This window comes from Leuresthes tenuis, unplaced genomic scaffold (genome assembly GCF_036924035.1).
Source record: "Leuresthes tenuis unplaced genomic scaffold, fLeuTen1.0.hap1 SCAF_7, whole genome shotgun sequence".
Lineage (NCBI taxonomy): Eukaryota > Metazoa > Chordata > Actinopteri > Atheriniformes > Atherinopsidae > Leuresthes > Leuresthes tenuis.
The window spans coordinates 15,960,167-15,983,140 of NW_027325361.1; the positions used below are offsets into that span (position 1 = coordinate 15,960,167).

Here is a 22,974-nt window from a genome sequence, read left to right on the forward strand (position 1 = left end):
TTCTCAGTCTGCTCCTCAGTGAGGTGTTTTTTTTTTTTTTTTTTTTGAATGTGTGAGTTTGAACTTTATCTCAACCTTTTCGATGTAGACCGCAGGTGAAGTCATCTTGGGCTGTGGGGAAACAATTTTCAAAAATGTTTATTAGCTGAATAACACAGAATCAAACTGTCCATGCAGCCCTAATCTAAATATGAGCTCTATAAAGTTTTTTTCTGGTAGATTGAGCTATAGAAGCTGCTATGGGCTTTTTTTCTTTGTTCATTTGAATGAAAACTCAATCTGACCACAGAGTACATGAGTAGCTTTAAATGATGTCACATGAGACGCTAATATATTTATATATATATATATATATGCATAGATGATTAACTTTAGATTGAAAGGAATGCGATGGGTGTTTTCCAGCTGTGTATTTCTCGAACCAGTTGGCGACTCACCTGGAAAACGCAGCCTGGCTCCCAAGGCACAACGGTCTGCTGAGCTGCGATGTGCTACATGTGCTGAGTGTTGTAAACAGTGGAGTTTGAGCTGCTCCACGGATGTAATGGCTCTTAAAGAGAGAAGTGGGGTCATATACGTTTTTTTTTCGTTGAGGGAATTTAAAATTCAATGAGGGAGATCATGCAGTACGATTGAAAGCCCTAAAAGACAGGAAGGGGGGGGAGGAAAAACATGTGGTGAGGCTGTTTTAACTGCAGTTTCCATGGTCCGGAATGGACATTTTTCTGAACAGGAAAAGATTATAAAGATTTATTTATTCTTTGGATTATGAGGGCAAGTTGGATGGTGATTAATCTCAAAGTTAACAGTGGTTTTCCTTTGATTTTTGCCTCCTCGCTGCCAAGAAACAAGATTTTCAGGATGAGTAATTTCTCCTTGTTGGCAGACTCAACATAACTGTCGCACTCGGTCTGCCCACCAGAAATAAAGGAAGAAACGATATAAAATAAAATAAAAACAACCTTCAATTCCCTAAATGTTGCCAGAGCTTTTGAAAACATTTGCTTAAAGGTAAGGTTAAGGCGGGTGAGTCATCCGTTTTTTGAGGTGGGCTGTGAAATACTGCACAGGCCGGAGAAACTATCGAAAAAGCCAATAGCAGAATAGGAAACCAAGAGATTCCCATAACCACCAAAAATAATTGTGCACGAGAAAAAGGGCTGCTGTGTGTGTGTGTGTGTGTGTGTGTGTGTGTGTGTGTGTGTGTGTGTGTGTGTGTGTGTGTGTGTGTGTGTGTGTGTGTGTGTGTGTGTGTGTGTGTGAGTGTGTGTGTGAGTGTGAGTGTGAGTGTGAGAGAGAGAGAGAGAGAGAGAGAGAGTGTGTGAGTGTGTGTGAAAGCACGTGCGTCTGTATTCACAGTTGCAATAGGGGAAAAACTCCCTCAGCAGATCTCGAGCACCACTGGGCACAACAATCCTGCAACACGCAGCAGCAATTGAAAGAAGAGTCGAAGAGGCAGAGTGAGTTTTAAAAATAATCGTGGTTTATAAAACCCAGATATGACAGGATCACCAAAGTGTATACAGAAATACAAATACCATCAGAAAAACCATCAGGGAACATTGTTATGCTCGACATGTACAAACTACTCTGTAAAAGGGACTCCGGGGTGGGGGTGGGGGTTCAGACTGTAAGACATTTTCCTTTCTCTGAAAATCACATTTAACCACAGTGTATTTACTGTTTTTAAGAATCTTATCAAAGCAGGACATCCATCTAACAAACTACAGGTACTATCACGTTCAGCTAGTCAAGAGTAAGGGTACCACAACATCAAAAGAGGGAGGGAGGGAGGGAGGGAGGGAGGGGGACATATATCAAGCACTTTAACATCATGAAGGTTTCAGCAAGCGGTGAAAAAATGATCAGTGGTCTTCACTTATGAGGAAAAACGGGATGTCAGGGTTTCTTACCATCTCATCGAACACGAACTGTACAAAATAACCCTGTATTGTTTTCGGCGGTGGGTCACACACGGAACATCTGCGAACAGACACAAGTCACCAAACAATTTCCCCACAGAGAAGCACCTCACGATGCTTCCAGTGAGCAGGTAAGGATCTGGCTTTAATAACAGCTTGTTACAAAGCGGGCCCTCTTTGGACCGGAGTCTGTTTCTGTGCCCCACTTAAGTATGTCAAAGTGCTTCTGCCTGCAGGGCAGTTAACAACAACAGATGTAATATCACCGATTATTTTCATGCAGATTCACAAATGTACAAACAGCGAAACAGCCTCGGGACACAGGACCCTGCTCCCACGTCCTCCTCTCCTCCACCAGTCTTGGACGTAAATCCCGTCAGATAACGGGGCCTTAAAGTTCAAGGAATCACCACAAGATACAACCAAAACACTTCCTCCTTTTTTTTTCTTTCTGTCTTTATACAAACACATATCAACACCTTTACACATGAAAAAGAGCAGAGGATTTAGATCAATCACCGAAAAAAGCCCCTTATCACCTACAAAATACTGCTTGTCCCGGAGCAAAAATGGCAACAACTGAAAACCATCATTGTCGGTGCGTACAATGACTACTAATATACACATTGTGACAAATAAATTAAGATCTATGTACAAAGTAAAAACAAAAGCAGCATGCTTTTGGCAAGACGACAGAGCCTTTTTACAAAACTACTTGCTGTGGTGTTGTGCGCTCCAACACCAGAGAGAGAGAGGGGCAATGTGGGCTTATTGTGTGTGTGTGTGTGTGTTGTGGTGTCTGTGCAGTGTATTGAAATGGACAGAGGAGCTGTCCACCTTCTACGCCTTCCAGTACGCGTAAAGCTCATTGGAAACAGGCTTTCCGGTCTGTGGGGCTGCTAAGAGGGAACAAAAACAGAAATACAAGAAACAGAACTTTTCTGTAACAAATCTGTCCCGCATCTCTCTGCGCTTTGCCTCATGACCGGTGGGTGGTGACGCAGCGTAGCCACGGGGAGGAACATCACAGCGGCGAATCAAGTAAGGGGGGGGCACAATAAAGTTAGCATTGTTTCTCAGAAAGCCAGGGGGGCTTTAACACAGAAGCAGCAAATCACCACAAAATTATGACTAACAGCTTTTCAGCTGAAAGCTTGGATGGTGGGAGGAGGGGGGGGTAACCGTGTACAACAGATGCACAACACATTTAACCTCCTTGTTACTAAAGACCGGAGGAAAAAAACAAAAGTGAATATACTTTAGTGAGGCAAAACAGAAGACTGGCAATAAATCACCATGAATGGCACAGACGCCGAATGGAAGAAACCTGACTGATTCAGTGGCTCAGAGATGGACACAAACGTGCCCCAGGTTGTTTACAACTACCATAAAAGATCCTCGAACTATCCTGTGCACATCTCTACCAAGTCAGTTGATAGTTTTTATTATCATTGTTATTATTTACTCCTTGTACCTTCTGCTGAAACTTTCCTGACCTTTAAGAAAATTGAAATGAATCGAGGAGCAACGGGAGAAGTTTGATTTTCCAGCAGCGCCCCCTATCTGGCAATCTCAGCCAGTGCCGTGCACACGTGGTGCGTTCACAGCCGGTTTCCAAACATGTCTGCTTTATCAAGAGAACACGTCATTGCAAAAGTCTTTTACACTGACTGCACCGACTTTTTTTTTTGTCTGAATGCACAAAACAAACAAGGCAGCAAGCAGGAGAGAAAGAAAAGCCTTTTCTTATTTTGATTCTGACTATGTTTCACTCACGACCATCATTTTTCTGACTTCTCCTGCTTCCCATTTGAGATCCATCGACATATAGACTCTCGATTACAACCAGACATGATTGCTTAAGCAGCTCATCAAATACGTGTCCAGTTCAGATTTTCTTTGACTTTTCTTTCAGGGAGACTGGAGAACAAATTGATCCTATCACATTCATAATCAATCAAGCTTTGGTAAAGAATGTTAAGAACAGCATTGCCTGTACCTATGCTCTATTGAGTGTAATAGTACATATTAAGATAACAAAATACAATGGTTTAAAGGCCACTGCTGCATTAATTTGATGCAGGGGATAAACAGTGGACTACCTATGAGCGTATTAAAAACATGGCACAAATTTAACCAAGAAAAACATTCCACACATTTTTAAATACAGCAACAATCATCATGACGATGCTAAAAACTAGCCTTAAACAACACAGAAGTAGTTAGAAGTACTGTTAAGTACAGAAGTAGACGTACTCAACAACTATAGTAATAATACACAACAAAATATAGGAAATATTTTACAAAGAAACTTCAGACTAGAAATGTTTGAACGTAAACATTCCTTTTTAAGTACTTTTCTTTAAAATGTTTTGCGTAGTAAATGCACTTTTCCTGCAAGTGCCTCCAGGGTAGTGATTGTGCACTGATGTCACTAAAACTCAGAGGAAAAAAAAAGGTGAGTATAAAAAGAATCAACGAGTGGAAACCAGTTGATTTGTTCTGATATGCTGTTATGTGTGTAGAGTCCTTCCTCTGGATTCTGTTTAGCAGTATTTAGTCTTTTGATTGGCTTATTCTTCTCCCTGTTTATCCTAGTGGAGTTAAAAAAAAAAAAAAAGGCGTGTAAACAGTCGTCTGCAGTCTGTCCTAAAAAAACTCTGGAGAAATTAAAGAAGAATCTAACTAGACTAAATTTTCCAAAGTAAACAACAGATACTACAGAAGTCCCTTTAAAAAGCAGAGGATAATCCCGGGCAGTGTGGTCTTGTCATATCAGTTATGTGAAGAAGGTTTCCTTGAAGTCTGTCCATTTGTGTGACTGTGTGGCATCAGTGCTCCTCTCTCCTCGTCAGTACCAATATTACACTATGCTTGTGCTTCAGCAGGTTTATCTCCGTGTGTGTGTGTGTGTGTGTGTCTCTGCATTATACTGTGTGTTTTCTATACTTATAAAGACCAACTCTCTTCACAAGTGCGTAAAGATGAGGTATCTTCTACAAAAGTGAGGACGGTCTGGCAGTCCTCACCGATTTTAAAGGTTTAAACTGAAGGACAGGCCTGCACACTAAACCTCGGGGGAGAAGGCTTAGTGTTAGGCATTGGTAAAGGAGGTCCTTATAAGTATAGCATGGCAAAGTGTGAGTGTGTGTATGTGCTGACGTTGTGGACTCAGCTGAAGGCCTCATCATCCGTGTCTTCAATGAGCACCTTTGTGTCTTTCTTCGATCTGAGAAAGAAAAGAAAGTTTTAGCATTTTCTGGTTACATTCAGCAACTGGAGTCACAATATCGTGTATATCAGATTAAAGCACTGATCCATTCGGTGCAGTAATGTTGTGGTTTTTGGCCTGCTTCCCACGTTCATCCCTTTATGACCAAAGCGTACTCTTCCTGTAGCTCACTAAAACTTATCATGTCTCAAAGCTCATCTTTTCCGACTGGCTCCCTAAACATGACAATGACGTCACTATACTTCTTATCTTATGCGATGACGCCTCAACAGTCACCGGATCTCAGTCCATTGGCAAATCTTTGGGATGTGGAGGGACCAAAACAACTGTGTGAGGTTATAATATTAGGTCAGTATAGACCAAATGATCTTAAAGTTGCCAGCACCAGCTGCAACCAGCATTGTTAGTATACTGTACATTAGATACATATTTTTTAAAAAAGATGTTTTTTAGAAGTTACATTAATTTGCACTTTATTCCTTCAGTCTATAAATGAAATAAACATGTCTCAGATTGCGGAACCTTAACCCTGAGCACGATTTCAAGTCCACATATGATTTCTTACTGCGAGGAAGACAGCAGGGGGCGTCGGAGTGACAGGCTGTAGGACCTCTTCCAGGTCTTCTTTCCTGAGCGGTTCCGGACGCCATCGTCCTGGTCCATCATCTGCTCCAGCAGCGTCTGGTCATCAGCGTTGAGTGGTGCCACAGATATATCTCGCACCGCACGAAACTCACCGCAGTTGTTCAGGTGCTCGTTCTCCAGACGGAAGAAGTTCCACACGAATCGCCTGAACAAGGAAGATGAGGAGAGGGATTCAAGTCAGTGTGGGTGCCATGCAGCGATCTGGCTTGAAAGACTGAAATGTGACATCTGGATTTTTAGGAAGTTTCCACTAGCCATCGTCATCCTGTATAGTCCTTCATTTGAGTGTCAGAGTGTGAGGGAGAAAAAAAAGTTATTCAGACCCACCTGAAGACCTCAAGAGGAGCCAGCACGGTGGCTACGATGTCGCCCACAGAGTGGATCTTAGTCATAGTGGTCAGTGAGATCTGGATCGTCCAGGCAAAGCGCAGGATCACATCCTCTATAATGGCACAATAGTAGTACGCCTGGACAGACAAGTGATGAGATTAGTGTGCGTTATCTGTGTGTCATATTCATTTGATCTCTCCTTGACTCTACCTTGTGAGGGTAAACAATTTCTTCTCTCAGAAAGGTGTTTTCTCCGGCTCCGCTGTCAAACAGACCCCAGTCCATACGCAGATCCCAGATCAGTGTGTACAGAGAGCTGATGGTTGAGAAGATGATCAGCAGGTAGAAGAACATGTCAGCGTCTGTATGTTCTTGTTCTGAAATAAATAGATAAACATAACTCATATCAACTGACTGTATTCAAGAACTTCACTTGAGTTTAAGTTCAAGAAGACTTTTTATGATCTAAAAAGGAAAGTGACACCTCCATCTCATCGACATACATCATCTTTTCCCCATTAATACTTTGGCCACTAGAGGGAGCCCTCCTTTCATGATGCACCTGTAAAAAACTGTTCAGTCCTTGTTCTGGGGCAGACTTTTTACTTCAAAGCCATCAAATTTTTTCCACACTAAAATGTACACACTTTTATCATGAGTAAAAACTTTCAGCCGATCTAATCTCAACAAAAATACATAGAATGAGTTAATTCCTATGAGCTAATGAAATTTTTTCATTCAAAGCTTCATCCAAAAACGGTCCATATCATAACTAATGTATAGGACGAGGATTTCCTGATGTGTATGTGTTTATGTGTTATAAAGGTATAACTAAAATTCATTTTCAATACTGATTATTCTGTAAATTACACATAATAGTGATATATATATATATATATATATATATATATATATATATATATATTTATTTATCAAATAATAATTTAATCCACAATTTTCCATGTCAATGGAAGTAGCTCACTTTTTTCTACAGTTCGGATAAAATAAAATAAAGTAAATATTCCCAGTGGGGACACTTTTCTAAAATAAATCTTTAGTTTATAAACTCATCCATTAACTGGCTAATCAATCAGTTTTGTAATAAGCACTGATATAATATAATATATAATATACAGACAGTGATCCTGTACTTTCCTGATGTGGAGAAGCTTTGTTACTGCAGCTTCTTCAATTTCCAGACTTATAAAAGAAAACATTTACAGATGTTTGATGTCCTTCATAACACCAGCGTGTCATTAGCTGTGATAAAAACCACCTGTATGCCAGTGAGGAAGCACTGTGGAGACGATTGGCTTGTTCCTCAGTGGGTGCCGATACATAAATCAGCACCCTGTGGCCTCTCACAGTGACTCACACAGACACAGACAGCAGCCACCAGACGGAGACTGGACTTGCTCCCATTTGTCATAGTCACTGTTTCTTCCTGCTACCAGCCAACTAGACGCCGGGGATTAGGAGCGGGGACATTTCTATTAGAGAATTACTGCTGCAGTGCTCAGTTAACTGCTGCTTCCATTGTGCTGTTTGCTGCTGCAGCTGAGCGATGGGATGGAAGTAGTCCCTACGGCCACACAGATCTCCCAGATGTAGATTAAACTTAGTCGTGGACAAAAGACTCTTTTCACAGGAGAATATCTTCTGGTGGGATTTTGTCAGTGTGCAGTGCTGAGGTATTCAACCCTTCAGTTTGTGTGATGGTTGATGCCGTTTTCCACAACGTTGGTTTGCTCCTGAGCCATTAAGAGGTTAAGCACAGTGAGATGAACATTGATTGGATGTTCGGTACGAACTAACTGTGGTTACTGGCTCCTGTCACACATGCTCAGTCTCTATTTGCCTGTCACATACACACACACTCTCTCTCTCACACACACACACGCACACACACACAGACATCCAAGACGTTATACTGTTAAAGATAGAGCACTTCAGGGCTCATTTTATGCAAAAGGCCTATTTCCCACTGATGGAAACATGTTCAAAACACAAACAGAACAGTCAGTCTCTTCTATAACAATCATTTCTCATCTGTTCCCATGGAAACACAATTCTTCAACAAGGTAATTAGTAATCCAGAGGCATCCTAAGGCCTAATGGTTGACGCGTATTCTACAGAAATACAAAAAAACCCATTTCGATTCTCAGCGGAGGGACATTTTCTGTATTTCATGCATCTTTCTCTGACCTCGTTTCATCTCTCTGTCTTAGATGTCAGCTGTCTGATGAAGAAAAAAAATACTTAAAAAAAACCCTCAAACATATAATCTCATAGCGATGGTGATTAGCCATTTAATTTCAAGGTACTTGGAATCTGAGCAGTGACCATTGCCATGAGTTTAAACAGCACAATGCACTTAAATTTGCATATCACCTCCTCTAGGTGAAGTGTTCTTCCAAGATGTATTCTTTTACAATGCTGAATGCTTTAATAAACAATTACGCATTGTATTTTATTCACAGAAAAAGCCAAAAAAGACTAATTACCTAAAGTTGTTATGTAAATGTTAAGATATCAATAGTACTGATTTAAAGGATGGCATAATAATGTAATCTATGTGGGAAATTTCAGATTTAATGTCAAATGAATTTCAGAAACATCAACATGTGAATAGCCAGGGTTTTCTATTATATTTATAATAATTTAATAATTTGTATCACACTGTTCACACCTACGCACAATTAACATTATTTTTCTAGCTACACATCAGGTCTTTATCTTCTCATTTCACTACTTCTGTTTGAGAGCTGTAGGTTTTTGTTGTTTCTTTTTCACCTGAATTTGAATGACTTTTACTTTACCAAACAAAGCTTTGCATGGTAGTCACATGCCCATCAATCGTTGATAGGTAGGCGCACAGAGTGAGATCTCTTCTTTAAATTTTGGTGTCATTTTGAAAAAGGAACGAGAGAACAAAAGAAATACAGCTATCCAGGATATAAGAAAAAAAACAAAACCAATACAAAGTTGTGCCACAGAATTTTGTTTTTTATCTTTTGAAGCTCATTAAACCTTTTCTTGTGACCCTTCATAGAGGTCTGTGACCCCTGGGATGATGAGCACCCGACTTTACCACCTCACTACATAAAGAAGTTAAACCTCCACCTCACTAGCACCAAAATGCTTGATACACAAGTATTAAAAAACTAATAATGTCTAATGTCTAAAGTATAATCATTTTCACCACCAAATATCTTTCCTTTTATACACCCGAGTATATTTGATGATAACTTTGTGCTTTTAATAAGATTTTAAATGCAGGTGTTACCATTGTGTTTTATTAAATTGTTTTATTATTATTATTATTATTATAATACTTGTGTTTCTGCTTATGTAAAAGAGTACTTCCTCTTTCACTGCTGGAAGATGTAATCTCACTAAACATATTCATTTGAACACTGTGAGCTGCATCTCAACATGTCAGACGATTCACTTCAGACGGCATCTGAATCCAGATGTGACGATATTTGTAACAGGAGTCTGTTTGGCCTCAGCAGAGGTGAATAAGAGTTCATGCAGGCAGAGAGGGAGATGTGACGTAGCAGAGTCTTTCATGTTCATCTGTTAATGTGTGTGTGCAGCAATTCCTCTCCTGATAATGAACGAGGGGTCAGTACATGAAATTAAGTTATAAAAGCTGTCAGTTGTTGGCTCAGCTCTCTCCTCTCCTCTCCTCTCCTCTCCTCTCCTCTCCTCTCCTCTCCTCTCCTCTCCTCTCCTCTCCTCTCCTCTCCTCTCCTCTCCTCTCCTCTCCTCTCCTCTCCTCTCCTCTCCTCTCCTCTCCTCTCCTCTCCTCTCCTCTCCTCTCCTCTCCTCTCCTCTCCTCTCCTCTCCTCTCCTCTCCTCCCCTCCCCTCCCCTCCCCTCCCCTCCCCTCCCCTCCCCTCCCCTCTCTACTCCCCCCTCAGTGCTCAGCTCTAAATTCAGTCATACTCTGTTAGTTTCCGCCTCTCACAGAGAGCAGCAGGAGTGATATTCCTCTCTGGTCAGGGTTATTTTAGCACGTTTTAGAGGATTTGATGATGCTGTTGCAGACAGAGGGAGCCACAGGCATCATCTGAGATTATAGTTTCATCACAGCATCCGATCAGTTATTCACAGCTCTTAACTCAGTGCATTTTTGAGGGACGAAAGATGCTCACTTTGCAGCTAAATTGATTAAATCCAAGACAGGCACAACACAGTCAAAGCAGTCTGTAATGTTCTTATTAAGCAGACCGCCACTTGGAATGATACAGCTTTAGATCAGTAAATCAAAGAACCGGTCAATAAATACCACTCAGTATTTTTTTAATTTTAGCATTTTGCTTTCCCAGAAAAAATGGAGCTTTTCCAGGAATTGAAGAGGTGGTGAGGCAGTGAGGTCACACTGAAATCCCTCAGGCTGTGATCAGGTTAGCAGTGAAGGTGACACATCCACTCACAGACACAGGGACATATGCCAGATGCTGACCGACACTTGAGGCACTTTTTACAGCTGGACCCAGCAGCGTCAACATGACACCAACCTGCTGTCTGCTCTGCCAGGACTGCTGGGTAATGCAGGCAGACGTGGTGCTGTTTTCCTCATAAACACTAGGACTAGATGAAAAAGTGCGAAAAGCTCTTTCAGAGGCTTTCTGAGCAACATTTCTGTTTTTGGATACTTCTTGTTTTCATATTTCAGAGGCTTACAAATGTACCAGAAGAACTACTACTCTAGGAGACACTTCAAATATCTCAAAAGGCAATTTCCTCAACCATCACCAACTGTGAGTGTGTTAAAAAGTCTGTCTTCCCAGCCTCCTTCTCCACTTTACAAATGATTAGTCTCAGCCTCCATTACATGCAGGATGAAAGACAGCTTCATAGAGAATAACACATGAAGAGAGGCCATTAGTGGAGGAGCACATAGGCTTCAGACCAGAGGAGGAAGGAGGATATAGTTTAATGGACGCCTCTCCTTCCTAGCTGGGAAAGAAAAAAGAGATTTGCTTGCCTCTGTCTCTTTTCATGGTTTACTCAGTATCACTGGTGGTCAGCTTAGAAAGCCAGTGTATTGATTTAAATTTATATTGGGAAAGAATAAAGTCAGACAGAGAAATAACATTTAAGACTTTAAGATTGAAGATGAAGTTTCATAGTTGGCATTTCACTGGCCAATGAATATGTTTGCCTTTAAAATGCCAGAGATTAAATACATGACCGCTGAAGAAACTGCTTTGAAAGTAGCCGTGGGACAAACATCTGTGATGGAGAACTGGCGTGCAAAGGCTGCATCCTGAAACGCTGCTTTTATTCCTTTGAACGGGAGCTCCTTTGTGATATGGCTTGTGAATCTGAATAATTTCAGGCTAATTGTGAAGCTGTCAGAGGGAGAGTGACTTGACTGTTAATGGTAATCACTTGGTAATGTGTGTTTTCCGTCTTCACTCTTGTTTCCAAAAATATTTCAAATGGAATCTATCTGATCTCAGTCTTTTTCTGTTTTGTTCTTTTACTTGTTTTTCTCTCTAACCTCCAGCCCCCCAGAACCTTGTTTATCCATGGCTGTGTTTCACAAACCTTTCGGTTTCCATTATAGAGATTCTAAGCACCAAGAAGGAAACCAAAGCCAGCTTCCAGCATTTGCACTCAAGGTCACCTCTGCTTTCCTAGCTCACACACAAAAGACTTAAAAGCCTGTGTGCTGACATGCTTCTGTAACACACTAACACACCAATACTGTTACTTTAGATTGTAGATTCTCAGCTTCAGACAGTCACATCTCTTTTGAGTACCGCTGTGATTCAAAGATTAAATTTACAGCACCGTAACTGTAAAATGATGTGTTGCCATGTCAACTCAGCACAAATCAAAGCAACTTCTTACAATACATGAGTCATCAATGAGATATCTTACAGTACATGTTTGTCTGTTCTGTGTCCCACCTCTGTGTGTAGCGTAGAGAGCTGCAAAGGTGACAACAAAGAAGGTGGTTGAATATTTCCCAGCATTCACCAGGTGCGGGAAGGCTCTCTTGGTGTCACGGTAACGCCTCAGGCATTGGATGAAACGGAACCAGGCGGGCAGACACTGGATGATGGCCCGCAGACCGTAAGAGTAGCTGTGGCATATGTAGTTACCAGGATCTGGAATAGCACAAAACAGTACACTTTCACTTTCACCATCTTTTCTCTTGTTTTTTCTGTCCTTTCCCGTGCCTTTTGCTCTAAGCAATGCCCTGTCCACATTCTTCCTTTAAGAGTCACAGTTTAACCTTTTCAGTTGCAAACCTTTTACGGTCCATTAACTTCTTGTTAATTGGCAGAACACAGGCTGAGGTGTCACTAATGTTGGAGGGGAGAGCAATTCAAATCTTGTTTATGTCATCTTTTCTGACAAAAGGCTCAGGTCCGTCAACGACAACAGCAAAACCACCGCTACTGCACCATCATGCAACCCGATGTATATACTGAAATCTCTATGGCCTTTTTTAATTTTTGAAAATTTTTGTGCTTAGTTTTCTTGTGTTCCCACTTTCCTAAACATGCCTTTTCTTTTACGTTTTGTGTATTTGTCTACACAGTTCACAAGCATTTCTAAATGTTGAGCAAACAGTTCATGTTTCTACCTGAACATACATACACACAAACATATCTCCAAGTTTTTAGAGAAGACAAAATTAAAATAGACTCCAACTGTTTAAATCTATCATTGTCAACTGAAGCTGCTGTTAATACAGAAAGTATTCAGAAAAGAATATATATCTACATAATCCAAAAAAAAAGTATTAATACCTTTTGATACAGCATTTATTTTTTCTAAACACAACATTATTGCACAGAAGTGAAAAATAGATTTAATACACATTAATGTAAGTCTGGGTATTTTACTTTTTTTCAGTTGTCAAAACACAAACCAGTTTTTCTCCTTGAGAAGTCCAGACAGATTTCAGCCTTTCATTGACAGTTTTTCCTCACATATACTGTATATATATACATATATATATATATGTATATATATACAAACAGGAAGGTAAAGCCATTCTGATTGCAGATTAATGTCTAACCTTTTAAATTGGGCAGCAGTCCCTTGCTGTTCCCCCACTGCAGCTCGAATATGTAGAAGCAGATGAGATACTCCAGGTCCATGAGAACAAACACCAGAGAGTTGAGCTGATCTGCCAGCCAGAAGTCAGCAAATTCCACGCGGTGAAATGGTGCAGTGAACACACGAAACTGGAGGCAAAACAGAGTGGACACAAAAAGAGTGAGAAGACAAAGTGTCAAGGAAAACCTTTGCAATGGCAGTAAGTAAACCTGGACTGCAAAATGTTTGTGCATTTCAGAATACACCTTGGCTGACCTTACAAACTTAATTCAAACAGAGTTTCAACACCGAGACAAAATTAGTTAATTAATTGTGCAGTACTTGAGCAAAGAGAACATGTCAGGGAGCAACCTCGACTGCAACACATAAAAGGGTAAATCCTCCAGACTACCTTATCAGGCAGCCACAGGATACTCTGATGAGTCACGCTTTGTGCTGATGAGCATGACTTGTTTATTTTTGTGCTACTAATCATTGGTATATAGCATAAACATTAAACAGTCTGGCAGTGTTTTTGAGCCCTGCGTCTATGGGCATGTTATTTGGGACATGGCTCTGGCAGGAACTCAACTATTGACCAAGCTTTGTAAAATGATACAACCTGTCTTGACTTTTTCCATTTAGCCTGCAGGCCACATCTGACATTCAGGAGTGACTGTACACGTCTCTCTGTGTACTCCCAGACAAAAACCAAAAACCCCACATAGTCTTCTTTAACTGCAAATGTCAAAGCACATTGATCTTTTTTTCTAGTTTTTTTTCAACGCAAACACACACACACACACACACATCAGGTAATTACAAATTTCTCTTAACCTGTCAATCAAACTCTGTATTGATCGAGTGTTCTCGCTCGTATCCACTCTGTGTGGATGTCTAAAGGCTAATCCTGATGCACTCATGTGGTAAGGTTTTCATTTCTTGAACAAACACTTGTAAAGATGGTGCTCGTGCAGCAGTTTGTCCTATAATGAAATGTTTTGTGTGGCGTTTGTAACCAAAGGAAATTGGCTCATATTGCAGTGATACAATTTACAGCACTGCAGACTGAACGCTCCAATGAAACTAGAGTTTCTCCTGAAATATACTACTTCACTCACTGCTTAATCCGTCTGAGTAACAATCATAAAAATCCACTCGCATTTACTCTAATTTTTGCAGAATGTGGGGATGCTACAGGATCAATCGTGGCTGAGACTACTGAGTCTCATCATTGGAGGGAGCTGAGGGAGTATGCTGGGGACTGTGGGGAGCTGTGAAGCAAAGGACAAAATTATGAGGAGGGGGTCTGCAGAGAGGAGGAGGGAGAGGAGGAGTGAGAGGAGGAGGGAGAGGAGGAGGGACAGAGGAGCTAAGGGCATCAGCATACTGATAGATCCATGTCTGTAATGATTGCACAGTCACAGCCTCCATCTCCCCTGAGACCAGCTGCATTCTATTATCCCTCAACCCTCAGCCCTCTGTCTTACTACACCCCCCTATATGCACACACACGTACATGCACCCCCCCTCCGCCTCCCAACATCCGCTCCCCTGAAGCCTTGTAGCTCAGTGTAGACAAAGAACAGAGTAACAAGAGGGGTTTAGTAAACATGCGACTTGAGATGGATATCTGGATTGCAGCTGCATTAATTGTGGGAGATTGTGGGAGTCACACAAATATCACAAACACATTCAGGCACACCTAAAATAAAAAAACAATAAAAACCAAAAAACAACTCACACAATATCTTTGTGTTGCTTTAGGATCATAAATGACATGATGACACTCCTTAAACTTAAACTACTAGTTTGACTTTTATATGTGTCCAAATGTATAATTTTATTTGGTTAATTGGTAATAAAATCTGATAAATACATTTTCAAAAGCAAATTCAATTTGATTTTGGAGTAAGTTAGTGTAATGAAACTCGTTAAGACCATCAAAAACTAGTTGAGTACATAGCGACTAAAATTTTGTGTACATGTACATTCATTTAGATAAAGTGCATCTTAAACCGGGTTCTCGTCCTGAAAACTGAGCAGCTGGGAATGGATCTTTAATGAATTTGTTTTAGGTTTGTTAAGTCAGTACTTATTTACTGCAGTCTCACAGTTGTAAACATTTGTTACTTTACTCACAAGACCCTGGCACTTAGCATCTATTATTTATCCAGTTTAAAGGATAATCTAACCCTTGATACACCGCAAAAAGAAGTGTGAAGAAAATTTAGGAAATGAACAGCTGATCACTTGACCGACCAGCAGTTTGAGGAGCCAGAAACGGGATTTGTAGTAGCAGGTCTTGAAAGGGTTGATGAGGAAGAGCACCATGAAGCCATAAAGGATGAGAGGATTGATCTGCATGGGGAGGTAGATGTACTCTGAGTAGAGACAGGAGAGGATGCTGAGACACCACAACACACCCAGGAAACCAGCAATCTGCAGCACAGAGAAGGGAACAGAAATAGATTGGCATTAAAAGAAAGTTGCTTAGACACATGATCACAATTAACAAGGCAATCTGAATAATGTAATGCAAATTCGGTTCTGTTTTGTATGTCTAGACTATAAATAGAACCCTGTGGACATTAGGGGCTGTGCTGTTTCTGCTGAATGAACTCTCATTTTATTAGACAACGTACTATTTAATCTGGATTATCCTTGGGACTAAACCACCTCATTCATTACCAGCACATAAAAAAAATGCATGATCATCAATATAAAGAAAGTTATCTTCATGAAGACACAGTGCTCCCCTCCATAAACAGAGACAAATGTATTTGTGTTTGTTTTTATCTAACCTCAAACAGGTGTTGGTGTGACAGGTTGTCTCTGGGATTAATCTCAAAAATGAGGACGTGGTTGACTCCAGCCTGCCTCCATCCATAAGTGTTAATGCCCAACAGGAAGAGGAACTGGATCAACAGGAAACCGCCACGATAGATCCGCACCAGAGGCCAGACGTTCTCAAAGCGGATGAACACAGCACCTAAAAAATACAATATATTATCTACTTTTGAAGATTAAATATGACACTTGACTGTGTGCTTGCTGTGGGAAATACAACGAATGGCTCAAGTTCTGACTCACAATAAATCCTCTAAAACTATCAAATCTTGAAGTGACACTTAGGAAATTGGGAAGGATTCAAAACCACACAGAAAAAAAATTCATCCAAATGTTGCATACCAGTGAGAACAAAGGCGATGGCAAGAATGATGAAGAAGCCACAGTAGAGACCCACACGAAAGGTTGTCCAAGCCAACGCAGGCTGAGCCAGGAAGAGAAGAATGCAGAAAAAACACGGTAAACGCACACACCTCGCCAATGCATAGGAAATGAAAATGCTCACTCGTACTGTTTATGCACAACCAGTCTTTTTCAAATAAAACCCATCATGTGACAACTTGCAAACTTGCAACCACTCTGGCTCCTTTTATCGGCCTGAGAGGCTTGAAGATATCTATTATGCAGGTGAATGCAGGAGGAATGGAGACATCTGATATTTTAAGTCAGACATGGAAGTAATTAATACAATAATAACAGCAGATATCATTTTGGAGATATAGTGCCACATGCATCTATTATTTCCAAGAGGTATCTTGTTTGTTCCACAATGGAAAGGCACTTATAAAATCAATAGTGAAGACTCCGATGATTTCCTCTCTGTCTCTTCTGATCGGACTCACATGATATCCCCTTATGACAAACCTCTCACCTTTTGTTTGTATCCTGTATGCACTGCCAATAAAATGTTTAATGACAGTAATCAGTGATCATGAGCCAGCCCTCATTTTTTTTTTATATTTAGCTTACAAGTAGCCAGACTTTGAAGCAATCTTTTTAATCTTTTTGAAGTAACCCGCATTTAGAAGCTACCTGGAATAAAAAAATAAATAAAATAGATTTAAAATAAATAAAAGGACAAAACACAGTGTGGGATCATCTTGACAGAGAATGGAACAAAAGGCAGCCGACATCCAAAGCAGAGCTTCGAAATGTCCTTCAAGAAGCCTGGAGAGCTATTCGCGAAGACTACATAAAGAAATGACAGAAAGCTCGTCTAACAGGGTTCAGACTGTGCTGAAGTATGAAGGTGCTCAGACCAAACATTGACTTTCAAGCACATTAGAATTGTAAAAACACCTAATATACTGTATTCTAACAAGGTTTACACGTTACTCAGGGGCCACATTAACACACCCTCTTGTCCTCAGGAGGAAATTGCACCACATAACTGAAGCTCTCCGGTTTTAATCATTGTTTATGGCAGGGGTGGCTTAAATCTTTTGCACAGAACTGCTGACACAGCTAAGTACTGAGAAAGTTCAGTATATCGCACACAATACGGACGACAACCTAGTGTGAGTATCAGTTGTACTTCTGACCTGAGCTGCACCCAGTGGTGGAACTCTCAACCTCTTCATGGCCCTCTGACGATCTCCTCCCTCCAGCTCTGTAGTCACTAGGGTCTAGACATAAAAATGTATGATTATGGTATCACATTTTTCTTGTGTGGCTTCTAGTATCAAAGTGTGTATGAGAGTGTTTGGGTGTGAGCAGGCACCTCCGTCTCACTGATGAGCTGCGTGATCTTCTTGCAGGTGTAGAAAGGTGCCACCTCCACATGAGACACACGCCAGTCCGCTCCACGAGAGGTATCCAGGATCTTGTCATGTTTCTTCAGGATCTTACGGAAACCAGTGAAGTTCAGGTTCTGGAAGAGGCAGCAAAGGAACAACTGTTATATGTCTATGACAGACGAACAGACTGGAAAGTCACCACTGCTGAAAACATAAAGCGGAGCTCAGCACGACACATTTGCTCACATACGAATCACAGTGATTAATACTTTTTTCACTGAGGAACTTCAGTCAACTCTGCATGCAGATTAGTCTCTTCTGTGCATGAATGTGTGCGATGGAAACCTGGTAATTCTGGAGCAGGATGAGGCTGAGGTAGAACTCGCTGAAGGCTAGCTTCAGGTCCTTGATGTTGTGGTGTTTGCAGCGCTCTTCCTGCGATAGGTGAAACATTGTCTTGCGTTTCCGCAGGCCGGGTGGAGCGTTGCTCTCCCGCTGAGCGTCCAGTGATGACTGCAGCTCATTCTGCAGCGTCGCAAATCTCCTCTGAGCTTCAGCAAGCTTTTCTACAAAGAGGAAAAGACAGATGAAAATATGATAAATTAGAAGAGAGACAACGTTTTTGAATGTTTCTTTACTCAGGGGCCACAATGTTCTCTAGTCCTCTGGAGGAAATTGCACCACATAAATGAAGCTCATTGTTTTATTACCTGTATAGGTAAATTCATTAAATTACATACTGCCTCTTGCCTTTCTACTACTGTAACTGTACGATAAAATGTGGTACTGACTGATCGACTGATGATCAAAACTAATAAAAACAAGAAAAATAAATCTTAATTATATCACAGCTTATTTATTATCTTTTTAAACAATTCTTCCTGTCGAGGTGTAAAAAAAAGCTTTATATAATAAAGAACTAGCACAAGATTACAAGTAAAAAGAACAAAAAGTCTCCTTTTATATATTTTCTTATCCCCATAGTCATCGAGGCTGAGCTGACATGTACCTTGCTGCTTTGAGTAACCATTATCTGGGTCAGAGATAGGTTAATACATCCAGAGACGAGGGGAGGGGGGACACACAGGGACTTAACTTGCATTTCATTAGCTTCCCTTGCAGATCAACACATTTTCTGAGAAATGTTGTCTCATTCTTTGACTGCTTTAATATTTTTTTAAGTTATAACTTGAATTTCTTGGATTTCATGAATGAATGCCAATCTATTGTCTAAATATTTTTCTTTGTCTCGTTTATGTGTTTCTTCTGTTTTGTTTTTCTCCCAAAAGCTATTCTTCAACCTGCTTGAAATGAAAATAGAGTAACTAAAGTAACACTAGAGAATTTGGCACATTTTTCGTTCTTTGGCTCCCCCCTAAAGTTTTGGGCTGTAACACCACTGTCATGAAAACTAATCTCCATGTGAGCCCTGCATATGTACAGCCATGCACATAAATGACAATCACAATCACAATTCCACAAAAATGTCAAACGACTGTAAAGCAACCTTGTAAGTTTTTCCAGCTGTAGGAGGAATCACATAACAGACAGACTTGAAGATATTTTCTTGCAGATCTATATGTAAATGCAGTCTGCTTAGAGTCAAATTCGATATAGTTTGAACCGAGCTCTTAATCCTGACGGTCTGAGAAACCAGGGCTATTCTAAATCTTGTGCTCATCTTTAACTGAGAACAGCCACACTGCTGATGCAAAGGGCTCACTGGTGACTTTCACGCTTTGCTGCTTCAACTCTCCCTGACACACATTCTCAGGATATCACAATACCCACTTTACACGACTTTCGCAGCTCTTCGTGACATCTAAGTTTACAGTAATCTTCCTGCTGGATTTGTACAGCCTCTCATATCAATACATGACAACAACAAGAGGCGTGAGAAAATCTAGAAACCTAGAGCCGGCCACACATAGGTTTAGATTAAATCTGAGGCCTGAGTTGGAAAAACAGAAGACATGGCTTAACAGTTCATCTGTGTTTAGGTAATGAACCATAAACAGACAGGTGTTGGTAGTGTAGATTTACACTGACGTGGATTATGTGAAACCTTTTGTTCTTTCTCAGCTTTCAGAAACTATCTGTTATTCTAAAACAACAGTCTGCAAACTTAGCAAAACCTTCTTTTTCATTTTGGAGTCTGCTGAACACATGATCGTGAAAGTGTTTGTCCAACGGCCGGCATTTTAGCACAATACAGCAGAGTGGGTTTCAGAGGTCAAGGACCCCTTTCAGAGGGAAATACTGATAAACCGAGAAGTGTGGAGGCAGATTCTTTATGTAAAGTCAGCGCGCAATTTATCTCTACCTCTACAACCTCGTCAGCTTTTTTATATCATTGCCCACACACACGCACGCACACACACACGCACACATATACACACAAAAGCAGACTAAGTGGCATGAGATAAAGCTGCCTGTAGGACACAACTCTGTAATTCTTGCTTCACCCTTCAATGTATGGAGGCATTTCATCAACCTCACTTCTCTGGTCTGCTGAGAAGACAGTGATTCACTGACCGTTACACTGTAGTGGTGTTTGACTCTGCTGCCGTTAGGGAGACTGTCACATGTCACACAGAGCCCTGAGATAATTAAAAATGACTGCTAAATGATTGTTTTGTCCTATTCCACTCCTTACCTTATCTCGATGATATTCATATGCAGAGAATAACTTCTTGCACAGATGTTAGGATAGTTACATTTTATCATTGCAGAGTGTATCAGTTCCTACTGTACTATCAAGCTTTCATCTGCACATATTTCTCTTTTAAAAGCAGAGGGTATATGCTGTCATTATCTGCAGTAAATCATGGATCAAAATCAAAGACTGCTTAACAAGATGTTGTCTACAGCAGCTCACTGCAAGTTTCTGACATATGCCAGCGACTGTAATAAGCTATGTTGTTAGAGAAGAAAACTAAAGAGTTTCAAACTTCCATCATTACTTCAGTAAATCAGCGTCCCGCTTATATGGTCCACAATAATTTGTACCCCCTAAACTGACTGCTGTTACCATCAGTCAGGCAATAATGTCCCATCATTACGAGGTGAAACAATCTCCAGTCAACCTCTGATGACTTAGTGAGCATGCAGTCTTACAAATGGCCTCCAGAGGAAGCACTGCCCGCCTCTGTTGTGGGTTACCACTCACTTCCTCTGAAGTCATGTTCAAGACTGAAGGCAACCTTGTGGGACCAGAATACCAGAATATGTTATGGCGACCATCTCATGTTACACAGCACACACATTCTCCCTCGCTCCCTGAAATACACACAGGCAGGCCTGCTCCCGTAAACATGACCACCGCCGGTTACTTCAATTCAGTGACCGAGATCAGACATAATGTCTCACACTGAAACAATTCCTTACCTTGTTGTAGGAGAAATACACTGTGTACAACGATAGTGGATGCTTTTACCGTAACACTACATCATTTATTGATAAAATATTCATAAATGATACCGAAATTAAGATATGATGATAAGATTTCAAGTAAAGATAAATTAATTAATGATGAGGTCCAGAGTTTAATACAGAGTATTTTTCACGCATACAAATGTTGGTCTAAGATCAGTTTTGGTCAATATTCAGGTTGCTGACTGAAATTGGCCAATCTGCAAATCATAAATCCCAATTCTGCAAACATCAAACGATAGCAGTTGGGATGAGATGACAGCTGAATCAATTTTGATTTGGTGAAAGTTAAGGTTAAAATCTGACATCAACATGAGTCATAGCAAGTGCTTTTAATTTGGTTATGTCAGGTCATGTCAATGTCAGGCATCAACGTAGCCTTCAAAGTGTCTTTTCAATCTGATTTTGCAATCTTATCGTATATTATTATCAGTCCCGCTTTATGCAGCGCCGAGGTTTTCTACAGGGAAAACTTAAAAAGTCTCTATGACTGTATCTCTCTGGGCAACTGAGTCATTATTACCACCTAACTAGAGGCTGAAGTTGATCCATCAAGATCTGGTGTCCAGTGGACAAGGAGGGCTGCCACAAAGATGTAGTCGGGAGAAACACAATCTTTACTGTTTTGTGCAGGAGTAAGCTAACCTCCGTAGCAACATTTAACATTACCTGGAAATCACAGGACACTAACAGATGCACTGATATAAAGTTCCTGCTGCTTTTTTACACAGAGGACAGATCTGGGCATGATTTTGTAGAGGGTAAGTGGCACACTGCAATCTGTTGTATATTCAGATTTTATTCTCTCTACATATATTAATTAATTAAGAAAAAGCAATACAATTGAAATAAAATTGCGAGAGAAACTTTCAGCTGACTAAATTGAAAATTCTTAGAAAAGCAATTTCAAGTGATTTTTCCAATTGTCTATCTTGTCTGATGTCTTTTGCATACCTGAATAGAAAGTATTGATTTTCAGAAGCTCCTTCTCACAGGTCTGGAAAAACCTCTCCTCAAACTTTGCGTAGTATCTCTTCACTGTGTCTTCGTCTGTAACTGGAAGATGAACAAAGACAAAACGAAAGAAAAAAGAAAGAAAGAAATGGTTATTGGCTGTTTGTACAAGTAAAGAAGTACATGAGTGAGGATATAAAGTACAGCTGAACATCTACAATACACTTGGGAGTAGATAAGTGATGGCAAAGTTTGTTCATTGACTTGATTTATATTAAGTTGAGAGGCACTAAAGGATCAAACCACATCCAAGCTTCCTGTAAAGGAACATCGAGGGCAGGAGTGCTCATAGGCACTGCTAATATCAAGAGGTAAGATCCACAAACATAATGTTTCCATATTTATACATCAGAATACCAGTTTTTCCTTTCATATTAATAGTTAGCTATCTAAAGTATCTCTACCTGTAGTTACAACTCTTTTTATTCCATTTTTTGGACCAGAAAGAATCCCTTGATCGTCTGCACAGTTTTCTTTTCATTGTGACATTTCACAAAGCATTGGTTGACTCTAAGTGTGAGCGTATTTATCTTAGTAACATGATTAAGTTATTCAGTGGGCTGGATTTTAGTGAAGCCTTATCAGTAACACCATGCTGTTACTAATGAAGCTGATAGCTGTACAAAAATAACTACACTATGATACATCCATCATGCTAAAATGCACAAATACATTATAATTCAATAAAAACTAATACCATATTGAAAACAAAAATATGCATTCAAATAAACATTTTATTGCTCTG

At 40.3% G+C, this 22,974-nt stretch overlaps 1 protein-coding gene across 1 annotated transcript in view; it reads right to left on the minus strand.

The window, feature by feature from the left end:
• Window positions 1–1,461: 1,461 nt before the first annotated feature.
• xpr1a (xenotropic and polytropic retrovirus receptor 1a) overlaps window positions 1,462–22,974 on the minus strand; it is a 62,185-nt gene continuing 40,672 nt past the window's right edge. Inside the window, exons 3-15 of the mRNA XM_072389531.1 lie at window positions 22,170–22,271; window positions 18,129–18,349; window positions 17,768–17,917; window positions 17,589–17,672; window positions 16,390–16,471; window positions 16,002–16,189; window positions 15,460–15,639; window positions 13,178–13,346; window positions 12,057–12,257; window positions 6,340–6,506; window positions 6,127–6,266; window positions 5,720–5,944; window positions 1,462–5,151 (exon numbers count right to left, since the gene is read on the minus strand). Coding sequence (XP_072245632.1) covers window positions 5,094–5,151; window positions 5,720–5,944; window positions 6,127–6,266; window positions 6,340–6,506; window positions 12,057–12,257; window positions 13,178–13,346; window positions 15,460–15,639; window positions 16,002–16,189; window positions 16,390–16,471; window positions 17,589–17,672; window positions 17,768–17,917; window positions 18,129–18,349; window positions 22,170–22,271 — 1,967 coding nt within the window. The 3' untranslated portion in view covers window positions 1,462–5,093. The remainder of the gene's footprint in view (window positions 5,152–5,719; window positions 5,945–6,126; window positions 6,267–6,339; window positions 6,507–12,056; window positions 12,258–13,177; window positions 13,347–15,459; window positions 15,640–16,001; window positions 16,190–16,389; window positions 16,472–17,588; window positions 17,673–17,767; window positions 17,918–18,128; window positions 18,350–22,169; window positions 22,272–22,974) is intronic.